General features: G+C 40.7%; 1 protein-coding gene and 1 pseudogene across 5 annotated transcripts in view; one reads left to right on the forward strand and one right to left on the reverse strand.

Annotated features, from left to right (window-relative positions):
• The first annotated feature begins 1,704 nt into the window (after positions 1-1,704).
• LOC140710129 (asparagine--tRNA ligase, cytoplasmic pseudogene) lies at positions 1,705-5,219 on the forward strand (annotated as a pseudogene).
• Positions 5,220-6,605: 1,386 nt separating this feature from the next.
• The window catches only part of HEATR5A (HEAT repeat containing 5A), a 156,146-nt gene continuing 149,808 nt past the window's right edge, over positions 6,606-12,943 (reverse strand). For 4 of the 5 annotated variants that reach the window (XM_073010893.1, XM_073010892.1, XM_073010894.1 and 1 more), the window contains 3 exons: positions 11,085-11,254; positions 8,736-8,949; positions 6,606-8,458 (listed from right to left, as the gene is read on the reverse strand). In XM_073010893.1, the coding sequence (XP_072866994.1) occupies positions 8,151-8,458; positions 8,736-8,949; positions 11,085-11,254 (692 nt within the window). In that variant the 3' untranslated portion in view covers positions 6,606-8,150. The remainder of the gene's footprint in view (positions 8,459-8,735; positions 8,950-11,084; positions 11,255-12,943) is intronic. The other variant, XM_073010895.1, reaches the window with a different exon arrangement.

The raw sequence follows: 12,943 nt of genomic DNA on the forward strand, positions 1-12,943 counted from the left end.
TATATATAATTACCTTGACTTTATAGTTATAAATAGTAATGGGCTCTGGAAAGATACATGTAGACAATCATTAAACCACCAGAAATGACACAGTTTTTTTTTTTTTTTGAGACCGAGTCTCACTCTGTTGCCCAGGCTGGAGTGCAGTGGCGTGATCTTGGCTCACTGCAACTTCCGCCTCCACCTCTCGGCTTCAAGCAATTCTCCTGCCTCAGCCTCCCAAGTAGCTGGGATTACAGGTGCCCGCCACCACACCTGGCTAATTTTTTTTTTTTTTTGAGACAGAGTCTCACTCTGTTGCCCAGACTGGAGTGCAGTGGTGCAATCTCAGCTCACTGCAAGCTCTGCCTCCCAGGTTCACACCATTCTCCTGCCTCAGCCTCCCGAGTAGCTGGGACTACAGGCACCCACCACCACGCCAGGCTAATTTTGTATTTTAGTAGATGGGGTTTCACTGTGTTAGCCAGAATGGTCTCAATTTCTTGACCTCATGATCCATCTGCCTCAGTCTCCCAAAGTGCTGGAATTACAGGCATGAGCCACCACGCCTGGCCTTCCTGGCTAATTTTTATTTTTTTAGTAGAAACGGGGTTTCACTATGTTGGCCAGGCTGGTTTCGAACTCATGGCCTCAAGTGATCGGCCTGCCTCGGCCTCCCAAGGTGCTGGCATTATAGGCGTGAGCCACCGTGCCTGGCCAAAATGACATTTTAGTGTTGTACTTTTTTAAGAGTATACAGTTATTTCAAATATTTTCAATTTTTGCATTAATATTATCATAGTTTAGTGGATTGTTTAATAGTTCAGTAGTTTGAGGGCTGAATTTCTTCCCTCGTAATGAAAATCTTGTATTATAATAAAGATAAAGAGAATTCTTTAAGATACTGCAAAAAAGGTAATTCTTCTCTTAAAATTAATGTTACAAGACTCTTGGTTGCTGTTGACATCCAGATCAACAGACACGTGATGATCTTTGGAGAAAACATGTTCAAACTCTGAAAAGCACGATCCATGCCCACCAGGTGCTTTAGAGATCACTTCTTTGATGGGGGTACCGTGACTTTACTCCTCCAAAAATAGTGCAAATACCAGCAGAAGGTGGTGCTATACTTTTTTGTTTGTTTTATTTTTGAGACAGGGTCTCACTGTGTCACCCAGGCTGGCATGCACTGGTGCAATCATGTCTGACTGCAGCCTCCATCTCCCAGGTTCAAGCAATTTTCCCGCCTCAGCTTCCCAAGTAGCTTGGTCTACAGGCTTGCACCACCATGCCTGTCAGATTTTCTTTTTTCAGTAGAGACCAGGTCTCACTATGTTGCCCAGGCTGGTGTTACACTCTTCAAACTTGATTATTTGGGGGAAGAGGCTTCTTCTTCTTTTTTTTTTTTCTGAGAGAGAGTGTCTTGCTCTGTCACCCAGGCTGTAGTGCTGTGGCGCAATCTCAGCCTCCCAGGTTCAAGAGTAATGGGGATTACAGGCTTATACCACTACTCCTGGTTCATTTTTGTGTTTTTAGTAGTGATGGGGTTTTGCCATGTTTCCCAGGCTGGTCTTAAAGCAGGATATTTTCCTGATCCCTTCGTGGGACTCGAAACAGGGGTGCCTCATTTACTCAGCCTGTAGCTCTCGACTCCTTGTGGAAGGGAGCATGTGAGTGAACAAGGTCGGAACTGGAGTGCATGAGTGCTGGAACCAGCTGTCCACTATGGTGCCGGCAGGGGCAAACTCGACTCACTTGGACCTGCTGCGTTCCACCCCATGTGGGTGTGTGCAGGTAAGCAGGTGCAGGAGCTGGGGTGAGTGCTTTTGAGGCCCCATGGCAGCAACTGGGGAGGTGGTGCCCACAACCCCTGAAGCCCCAGAGGGCAAGTTACAGTGCTCTTTTAGCTCTGCTGTCCGTGGACAGCTCAGGTGTTAACAGCTCAGTGGGCCCTTTTGTTTTTGCACTTGTGGCTCCCGAGCTCTTGTCAAGCATCCAGGAAAAATGAGGTCGTACAAATTGAAGGATGGTAAGTTCGGGGGATTTTATTGCTGATGAAGTGGCTCTGAGTGGGAAGGGGAGATAAAAAGGGATGGAGGTAGGTAATTTTCCCCTGAAGTCCGGCTGTCTTTGCCTGGATTCTTTTCCAAAGTTACGCCACCAAGCTGTTACTCCGAAGTTAAGCCACTTCTCTCTGATGCCCAGCTGTAGTCTCCTACGTCCAGCTGCTCCTCCTCTCTGCTGAGTCTGGGGTATTTATAGGCATAGGATGTGGGGTGGGCCATGGGTGGTTTAGGAAAAGGCAACATTTGAGTGGGAAAACGGGATAGAAGTTCTTACTTTGGGCTGCAGTCTCAGGCTTCTCAGCTTGAGGTGCGGCTTCATCAGGGACCTGCTACTGTCTGCCTAGAGTTTGTCTGCCTCCTGATTTGTTACCAGTCTCAAACTCCTGGGCTCAAGCAATCCACCTACCTTGGCCTCCCAAAGTGCTTGGATTACAGGAGTGAGCCACAGTGCCCAGCCCAAGGAAGAGGCATTTTTGACTAAGTTCTCTTAGTTGTACCAGGAGGCAGGCATTCCAGCCCCAGATGTTTTTTTGTGTTGCACAGTCATACAGGGCAGAGCATCCAGAATTTGAAGGCACTTGGCTGAATACACTCATGTGGAAGCTGGGTGCCCTTTCCTGACTTTTGAGGACCTCCTGAACTGATTGGAGGGCTTGGTTTGTAATGTAGTAGTCTTGAAGTCACTGGCGATAAGTACATAACCTGAACCCATACGTTAAGCCCACCAAACGGCCTTTTAAACAGATGCTATGGTGTGGCTAAAACGCAATATAAAGACAAGACATGGAACTTCCTAGGAATTTGGAGAAAAACATCCCCAAAGCTCCTGAGGCTGATGACAACACCATTAATGAACCAGTCTTGCTGTGTTGATTTCCTGTGATCAAGTCCTTCTACATGCAGTAACATCCTGAGCATTCCTGTCTTACTGAATCTGTCAGTGTGTTGATGCTGAATGTTGGTGAGATTGTGGGAGGCTCACTGCATATCTGGGATAATGAAGAAATGCCTGCAGGTTATAAAAAGGAAGGGATTGACCCTACTCCCTATTACTGGAATACAGATCACAGAAAATATGGTATATGTCAACATGGAGGATATGACTTGGGCTTAGAATGATTCTTTTAAAAAATATGTTATGTTTTTTAAGGTAGGATCTCAGTTGGTAGCTCAGGCTGCAGTGCAATGGCACAATTATAGCCTACTGTAACTTCAAACTCCTCAGCTCAAGAGAACCTCTTGCCTTGGCCTCCCAAGTTGCTGGGATTACAAGTGTGAGCCACTATGTCCAGCCCTTGGAATGATTCTTCTCTTGGATCCTGAAGTTATCACATCTGAGATGTATGCTTATACCATTGATTTGTCCAGTGCTGCAGGCCATAACTGATTACTTCTGAAGCACGAAAGAAACAGAATATGGTTCATGAAAGAAACAGGCTGCCTCTTTGAACAAAAACAAAAAACCCCCAAATACAAAAAGCCAGTATCTTCCCTTTCTTGTTCCACTGGGGCAAAACTGTTTCTGTTCTCTCTTTTTTATTCCTAATACCATACAAAGTAGCCCAGGCTGGGTGTGGTGGCTCAACCCTGTAATTTTAGCACTTTGGGAGGCCATGGCCAGCAGATCACTTAAGGTCAGGGGTTTGAGACCAGCCTGGCCAACGTGGTGAAACACCATCTCTATTTAAAAGGAAAATTACACAAATTGGCCAGGAAACGTGGGGCATGCCTGTAATCCTAGCCACTTGGGAGGCTGTAGAAGGAGAATTGCTTGAACCTGAGAGGCGGAGGTTGAAGTGAGCAGAGATCATGCCATTGCACTCCAGCCTGGGCGACAGAGCAAGACTCCATCTCAGAAAACAAACAAAAAACAAAACAAAAGTTTTGGGGAAGTATGTGGTACATACTTCTGTAGTTATGAATACATTTCAGCACTTTATCTAATAGGTCATAATTTTGGGATTATATATGATATATATATAATTAAACAGTTTTAAATATTGGTTAAAAAAAGGACTCTTGGGTTATGTATCTATTCCATCAAGTGCTATTTTCTAGGCCTGTATTGTAAGATGCTTTCCATAAAGTTGATCTTGGAAGCTCCAGTTTTCTTCTCTGGGCTCCCATAGCGCTATATTCATAACTTTTTTTTTTTTTTTTTTTTGAGACAGTCTCGCTCTGTCACCCAGGCTGGAGTGCAATGGCACGATCTTGGCTCAATGCAACCTCCACCTCCGGGTTCAAGCAATTCTCCTACCTCAGCCTCCCAAGTAGCTAGGATCACAGGCATCTGCCACCATGCCCAGCTAATTTTTAGTAAAGATGGGGTTTCACCGTGTTAGCCAGGATGGTCTTGCTCTCCTGACCTCGTGATCTCCTTGGGAGCCCACCTTAGCCTCCCAAAGTGCTGGGATTACCGGCATGAGCCACCGTGCCTGGCCAACTTTTTTAAAATAAATTTTAAGCCCAAACCTCACCATCATACCTCTTTTATAGTAGTTACTTATATCTTTTCAAGGGCCTTCATGTTCCCTTAAGTTGACAGTGAAGTTTGTTTTATAGAAGTAAAATTTAGACTCAATATTTTATTAACAGAAATCTGTTATATCCAGTGTTATTTTACATAAGCTTTTAAGCAATGGGCTAAATAGAACAACTTAACTAGTAGCTTTGTCTGTATTTCTCCTCTTAGAAAAAAATAAAGCTCAAGACAAATATTATACCATTTTGATGGTTTCATCCAAGTTACTAATCAACATTTTTAATTTGTAAAGTTACCAAGCTAGTTAATATGCAACTGCTTTATTACAACTAGACTCATTAATAATCTAAGCATATAATCTATCCCCATAGACACTGGAGAGGATGGGCCAGGTGCAGTGGCTCATGCCTGTAATCCCAGCACTTTGGGAGGCTGAGGTGGGCAGATCACCTGAGGTCAGGAGTTTGAAACCAGCCTGACCAACATGGACAAACCCTGCCTCTACTAAAAATACAAAATTAGCCAGATATGGTGGCACATGCCTGTAATCCCAGCTACTTGGGAAGGCTGAGGCAGGAGAATCACTTGAACCCGGGAGATGGAGGTTGCAGTGAGCCAAGATCATGCCACTGCACTCCAGCCTGGGCAACAAGAGCAGAACTCCATCTCCAAAAAAAAAAAAAAAAAAGAAACTGTAGAAGATAATTTTAAAAATACTTTTTCCTACTGTATTAGCCAGAAATTTTTTAGTTGTAATTTGGAGAAATGTAATTGAAAATATCTTTAACAAAGACTGAGGAGGGCTCCTGAGGGAGCCCGGAGTGCTGAAAGAGGAGAAAAGCTATACCTTGATGGAATCGGGATTACCAGTTTTTCTGTCTCCAGCATGAATGCTTGGGATCAGAAAGATAGGTTCAAATCCCAGCTGTTAAGCCTTAATTTCATTATCGCTAAGGATACATTTAATAGTTCAGTGTTGTATTAAATAAGGCGATTTAAGGCAATACATTTAAGAATAGCTCAGATTTCCTAATTCCATTACACTGGACATAAGAGTTTTTTTTTTTTTTTACTAATTACTGACATTCATATAAGCACCTTTAATCCAAGTAATTCAGGATACTAGGCTACTAAAGGAGTAGAAATCTTAACGTGTAAGAGCAAACTAAACGAAACAGCAAAAACAGACAAAACACTTTTTAGAAATCCCTAAGTCAAATTAATTAGTTGCATCCTGAGAACAACCTAGTTCAGCATTTACCTTGGCAAAGAAGTTACAAGTCCTGATCCATCCTGTACCAGTGCAATTCAATAGCTATTAAGTGAGCAAGTTATAAAAGACATAATTTCTCCCTTTGAAGAGGTACAGTCTAAGAGGGAGACAAGATAATATTAAAATGCAATGTGGGCTTGGTGTGGTGGCTCACACCTGTAATCCTAGCACTTTGGGAGGCCAAGGTGGGAGGACAGCTTGAGCTAAGGAGTTTGAGACCAGACTGGGCAACATAGTGAGACCTCATATCTACAAAAAAATTTTTAAATTAGGCTTGGAGGCGCACATCTGCAGTTCCTGCTGCTTGCGGGGGGCTGAGGCAAAGAGGATCACTTGAGCCTAGTAGGTCAAGGCTGCACTGAGCTGTGTTCACACCATTGCATTCCAGCCTGGGCAACAGAACAAGACCTTGGCTTAAAACAAACAAACAAAACACAAATTGCAATGTGATTTTTTATGCATACAAGAATGTATTAAGCACTATGGAAACACAGATGAGGAAGCAGTTAAATTGGTGTAAGAGGAAGTTAAGAAGTGTTAAGGAGAGTTACCAAGGAAAGGTGACATTTAAGCCAGGCCTATAAGGAATGGGCAATCACCAGACAGAAGAGAGGAGAGAAAAGCACATTTTAGGTAAAGGGAACAATAAGAAATACACTCGATGCCTAGAAACACTCAGGAAGAGACAGAAAATCTAAACCATCACAAATAATGCTCCAAAGAAAGGGCTCTTCTGAGAAAAAAGGCTGATTTGAGAAACCAACCTGCCATCTTTTGTTGGTAAAATAATTTAAAAATACAAGAATGATAATGAAAATTAGCTTTATTTATGTAATTTAGAAAAAATGATTGTAGTGTTAGAGTTTGTCAAATGTTTTCACTCTGAACAGTTTACAATAGTATTTATATACAAACATAATAAAATAGGTACATCACATTGCTCTTGCTTCAAAATGTTTTCTCAATTCTGACATGCCTCTATCACTTCGGTTTGTAATTTTTAACAGGGAAATGCTCTGTTTTGACATAGTGCTTGATTCACACAGTATAACACTGAAGTAGAAGGAGAATCAACAATCATGAACAGAGTTAAAAAATATTTTTCAACCAATGAGACTTTATCATTAATCTTTTTTCTATAATAAAATATGTTTCATGTTAAAAAAAATACTTGTATTCACCTGATGACCTAAATTTGCTGTACTAAATTTGGCATTTATATAAACCCATAGTTGATCTAAATACAATATAGATATGAACCTATATTAAAACTCATTGATACAAATGTTTGCCACAAATGAAAATGAACACAATTAGTAAGAACAAAGGTAAACGGAAAAATCCATTTGAAAAATAGTGGAGACGCCTTATTCTATTTAAAATGAGGAAAACTTCCATTTTCTGAACCCAATATAAACTAAACCAAAAGATGGTGAAAAACCATGATGTAGATACCAAATCTTATGTCACACTGTAAGGCTGTAAGTAATCTGTATTATTGTATACTGGATAATCCTAGACCAGGTTTCCTAAATAGTCCTCCAATCATTTTATCTTCTTGGAGAAATCGGAGAAAGTTTAATACAATTACTGAATAAGGCAGAATTTTTTTTTTTTTTTTTTTTTTTTTGAGATGGAGTCTCACTCTGTTGCCCAGGGTGGAGTGCAGTGGCACAATCTCAGCTCACTGCAACCTCTGTCTCCCAGGTTCAAGCGATTCTCCTGCTTCAGCCTCCTGAGTAGCTGGGATTACAGGTGCGTGCCACCACACCTGGCTAATTTTTGTACTTTTAGTAGTACATGTTGGTTTCACCATGTTGGTCAGGCTGGTCTCGAACTCCTGACCTCGTGATTCAACTGCCTTGGCCTCCCAAAGTGCTGGAATTACAGGGGTGAGGCACCATACCTGGCCAAGGCAGATTTTAAATCAGCAACTGGGATACAATATTAGTGCAGATAATTTACACGAGAGTCATATTTATATCTGTCACAGTATTAAGTATACCGCATGTGTACGGACTGTTAGAAGAAATCCATTTCATTTTTAAAGCAGTAGATTGTTTAGTAAGTTTAGTTCTTTAGCACTTTCTTAAAATTCCTGGTAAGTTAGCTCCGTTGTCTTTTTAAATAGAAAAACCAACCAACCAACCAACCCACAAAACCCACGCACACACAAAAAAATGGTAAGTATGCTGTTACTTTGAAGAGTTACAGCTGTTTAAGGTAAAACAATCAACTAGACCTCCAAGGGCACTTGTGTCTAAAATGTCCCTTTTGTCCCCAAAGGAAATGATCAAGTATTATATTAAGGTGCTTACTATTCCAAATAATAATAATAATAATAATAACATCAGAGGAAACTGGTCTTTAATTGGATGCTTGAGTTTTTTCCAGGACTCTTAGTATATTTAGATGTTGGTATCTTGACTTTGACACTTTCCTGATTGCCCTTTATAGCGGCCTCAAGGCGAGCTTTTAGGGCTGGAGAAGAAGCCACTAAACTTTTAAAAACAGATGAATACTGAGGTCCAATCTGCATGAGATTTTGTAGAGCAAAGTCATGTAAATTTCTCATTATGGAAGTTGCTGATCCCAGAGCATTTTCATCCAAAAGGAAGGAAATGAGGATGGGCAAAAGACAGGCCACCAGCTGAGAGCCTAGAAAGTAAACAAATGATATAAGTTCAGGGACTTAAATGTTCCTAACATAAGGCTACAAATGCCCCGATTTGTATACATTTTTCCCCACTAGAGAAAACAATTCATCCAATCTCTTCTAAACTCATAATTATATCAATACTTGGGATTAACATAACACCTTTCAATGAATATGAAATACAGATACGATGTGACTGAATGTTTTGCAATTTAAATAACAGTAAAGTTCTGACTTTTGTAGAGACTGAGTTAGTATGAATTGAGTGCTGACACTTACGATGGTGTTCTTCAGCAACAGTAACCAGTGTTTCTAAGACCTTTATGCCTTCTTGGAAGATCTGAAGCTCAGCAGTGTTTTCAGGTTTTCTCTTGTCTATTTCCTGTAGTTTTTCCATGATACAGGATGCTAAAGAGTAAATGTATGGGTAGGAAACAGCTGGATTTGGATACTGAAAGATGGAATGTAGGAGCTGGTAGGTCTTGATTTGTACCTAATCGGGTAAGAGAAAAGAACAGCAAATACTATAAATAAAATTTTAAAAAGTCCCTGACGACTCTTTGCTTTTTAAAGTAGCAAAGGTATTTAAATTTATTTCTAATTTATCTTTAATTTTGAAAGTCTAAGGACCAACAGGTAATCAAACTTTTTTTTTTTTTTTTTTTTTTTTTTTTGAGACGGAGTCTCGCTCTGTTGCCCAGGCTGGAGTGCAGTGGCCGGATCTCGGCTCACTGCAAGCTCTGCCTCCTGGGTTCACACCGTTCTCCTGCCTCAGCCTCCCGAGTAGCTGGGACTACAGGTGCCCGCCACCTCGCCTGGCTAGTTTTTTGTATTTTTTAGTAGAGACGGGGTTTCACCGGGTTAGCCAGGATGGTCTCGATCTCCTGACCTCGTGATCCGCCTGTCTCGGCCTCCCAAAGTGTTGGGATTACAGGCTTGAGCCACCGTGCCTGGTCAGGTAATCAAACTTCTATGCTAACAGTGGTTGTGACAGTTTGGAATGGGAAAGAAGCATATAGGTAAACAGGGAAGCAAAACTGAGTGGTTAATTTTTCTTCTTTTCTCTAATTCTCCTTTTCCCCCTCATGTCTTTATAATGTAAAACAAAAACACCACCAAAACCCCTCCTTTAACTTTTTTTTTTTGAGACGGACTCTTGATCCATTGCCCAGGCTGGAGTGCAGTGGTGTGATCTTGGTTCACTGCAGCCTCTGCCTCCTGAGTTCAAGCAATTTTCCTGTCTCAGCCTCCCGAGTAGCTGGGACTACAGGTGTTCGCCACCACACCCAGCTAATTTTTTGTATTTTTTGTAGAGAAGGGGTTTCACCTTGTTGGTCAGGCTGGTTTCGAACTCCTGACCTCAACTGATCCACCTGCCTTGGCCTCCCGAAGTGCTGGGATTACAGACATGAGCTGCCACATCCAGCCTCCTCCTTTAACATTTTTATGGGTAGAAAGCAAAACAAAACAAAAAAACACCCAAAACGACAAAACACATACAACTTTGAAAGATATTTTGTTGATTTCAGAAAATGTTTTAGACAAAAATGATGTATTTGATGTTCAAATGTCATGGTCTGAGTGTTTCAAGGAACCACATCTGGACCATATTAATTATGTGTCATCAGGCATCAGAGTCCCGACTTGGAGACTGCTATACAAAGCTGCTGCAGGCAGCAGACAACAGGACAGAGGATAAAAGGAAATGACTATACATCAAATATATAAATCAACTTTTATTGAGTTAACTGTAATGGTGTTTTAATAATTTTTTTTCTGAGAGAAAATCTGGTTCCTATATCTTCAGGAGTAGATATATGTGTGATCACTGGCTATGAACTCACCTAGAGGCACATAAAAAACAGGAGATTACTCAAGCAAATGAAGGGGACATAAAGGAACGGGATAAATTTGTGTGTATTGCTTTTGGAATGGGTCCTATTATTTCACATTCATATTACTGAAGGTATGTGCTCGAGTCTTTTTTTTTGAGACAGCGTCTGGCTGTGTCATCCAGGCTGGGGTGCAGTGGCATGATTGTGGCTCACTGCAGCCTCAAGGTCCCAGGCTCGAGTGATCCTCCTGCCTCAGTCCCCCAGAGCAGCTGGGACTACAGGCCTGCGCCCCCATACCAGGCTAATTTTTGTGTTTTTTTGTAGAGATGCTTTCTCACCATGCTGCCTAGGCTGCTCTCGCACTTCTGGCCTCAAGCAATCTGCCCACCGCGTCCTCCCAAGTGCTGGATGGAATTACAGGCATGAGCCACAGTGCCTGGCCTCCCTTTCTCTCTCTTTTTTTTTTTTTTTAAATAAAATCCACTACAATATGCTACAAAGTATCTTATAAAAGTCCCTTATAAAGTTCTAGTGCTACATCAATCTTAAGATTCCTCTATCTCAAATTTAGTTTCTTAACATTTCCTCTTCTGCCACTATCCTCTACCCTTAGAGCTGAAGAACAAGACTTATTTGGCTTTGTCATTCCTGAAATAGAAATTAATCTGCAATCTGAAAATAAAAAATTTGTAGTCTAATATTTCCTATTGGAGCCAACAAAATCACAAAGAAAATTTTGTAAAAGCCTAGCCATAGTCCTATTACATATATCTTTCCGTTAAAAGACACTTACCATGGGATCTTTTATCTCAAGAGTAGCTTTAAATTTATCAATACAGCGCTTCTGAAGGCATGGGATGGTAGTTACTTCTGGACTGGTAGACAAAATAAACACTGTGATAGCGGTAAGTAGACTGACTTCATCAAGTTCTTGGTGTGTTTCATCAACTAAAGAGAAATGCTCTGTTAGAAACAGATCATATTTACTGCTTTATATACCTGTGTGAAGCTGTCTTCAGTTTGGTAGTAACAGTTTGGTGTACACAACAGATATAGACAATGAACGCTGATTAAGAACCCGGCAAATGTACATTTTAAGATGTGCATTATAAGTAATTCTAGAGCTAAGAACTACCAAAGTAATTATAAAGGTTACTTTTAAAGGTTAAGGCATCAGTAAATAAATATATACATTTACTAGGAATATATATTTGTTAGTTGTGTGACTTTGGACATCTAACTCCATCTTCAGTTTCCTCATCTGTAAAAATGGGAATAACAACAGTACTCACATTGATAGGGTTATGAAGACTAAATGAGTTAATCCATGTGAAGCATTTAGAATAATGTGCTACACATGATGCTCAGTATATGCTACTTATCATGTTAATTACTTTTACTGTGAAGCAACACAGAAATGCTTGGACAATTATTTTCTCTTTGTTAAAGTATTTTGATAATACATGTATCAAGTGAAAATACCTTAGCACTTTACACATATGATTTCTCAAGAGTAGAGAAAAACCTGAAAACAGCTGTGTACCACAATCATTTGAAGGAATTTTCTATTAGAAGTAATCTACCTTTATTTTCCAGTCATACTCTCATTAAATAATTTTAATGAACCTGCTGTGGAAAAAAAATCACTGTTATTCAAAAACGAAAGGTGTAGCAAATTCAAATATTTAAATTGTTTAAGAATGGGTTGTTACTTATGAAGAAATGACATACATATGTAGTAGTTTTGGTCACATTCGTTCAACAAGTACTTAAGAAACATTGTATGCCAGCCCTCTTTTAGGCACGGAGAATACATCTTATAGAGAAGATACACTATAAACTGAGAAGCAAAGACTTTCAGCTAGTGATAAGGTCTAAGCATATAAAAATATATTAAAAAGCTGGCTGGGTGCGGTGGTTCATGCCTGTAATCCCAGCACTCTGGGAGGCTGAGGGGGGTGGATCACTTGAGGTCAGGAATTCGAGACCAGCCTGGTCAACATGGTGACGCCCAGTCTCTACTAAAAATACAAAAATTGGCCAGATGTGGTGGTGCATGACTGTAATCTCAGCTACTCGGGAGGCTGAGGCAGGAGAATCACTTGACACTGGGAGGCGGAGGTTGCAGTGAGCCGAGATTGCACCACTGCACTCCAGCCTGGGCTGCAAAGGGAGACTCCGTCTCAACAGAAAACAAAACAAAACAAAACAAAACAAAAACAAAAAAACACCACATGAGGAGCACTGGTGTGTGTCTGTACTCGCAGCTACTTGAGACACTGAGGTGGGAGGACTGGTTGAGTCCACCAGGAGTTCGAGGCTGCAGTGCACAATGATTGTGCCTGTGAATAGACACTGCACTCCAGCCTGGGCAACACAGCAAGTCCCTATCTCTTTAAACAAACAAACAGACAAACAAACAATATTCAAAGTAGCCCAGGACAGTCTATACTGAGAAAGCCTTGAGGAGATAATATCAGAGTTGACGATACTCAAGAGGCACAGTAGCAGTGAAAGCAAAATTTTATGGATGAATAGGATTTATTTTATAAAAGACATCTGAATGATTTTAAGGTAAAACAAGTACACAGTTAATATTTAACATTAACATGTAGCACTGCTATAAGCACTTTATACACATTAAATATTTAA

This window comes from Chlorocebus sabaeus, chromosome 24, assembly GCF_047675955.1.
Source record: "Chlorocebus sabaeus isolate Y175 chromosome 24, mChlSab1.0.hap1, whole genome shotgun sequence".
In the NCBI taxonomy this organism is placed as follows: Eukaryota; Metazoa; Chordata; class Mammalia; order Primates; family Cercopithecidae; genus Chlorocebus; species Chlorocebus sabaeus.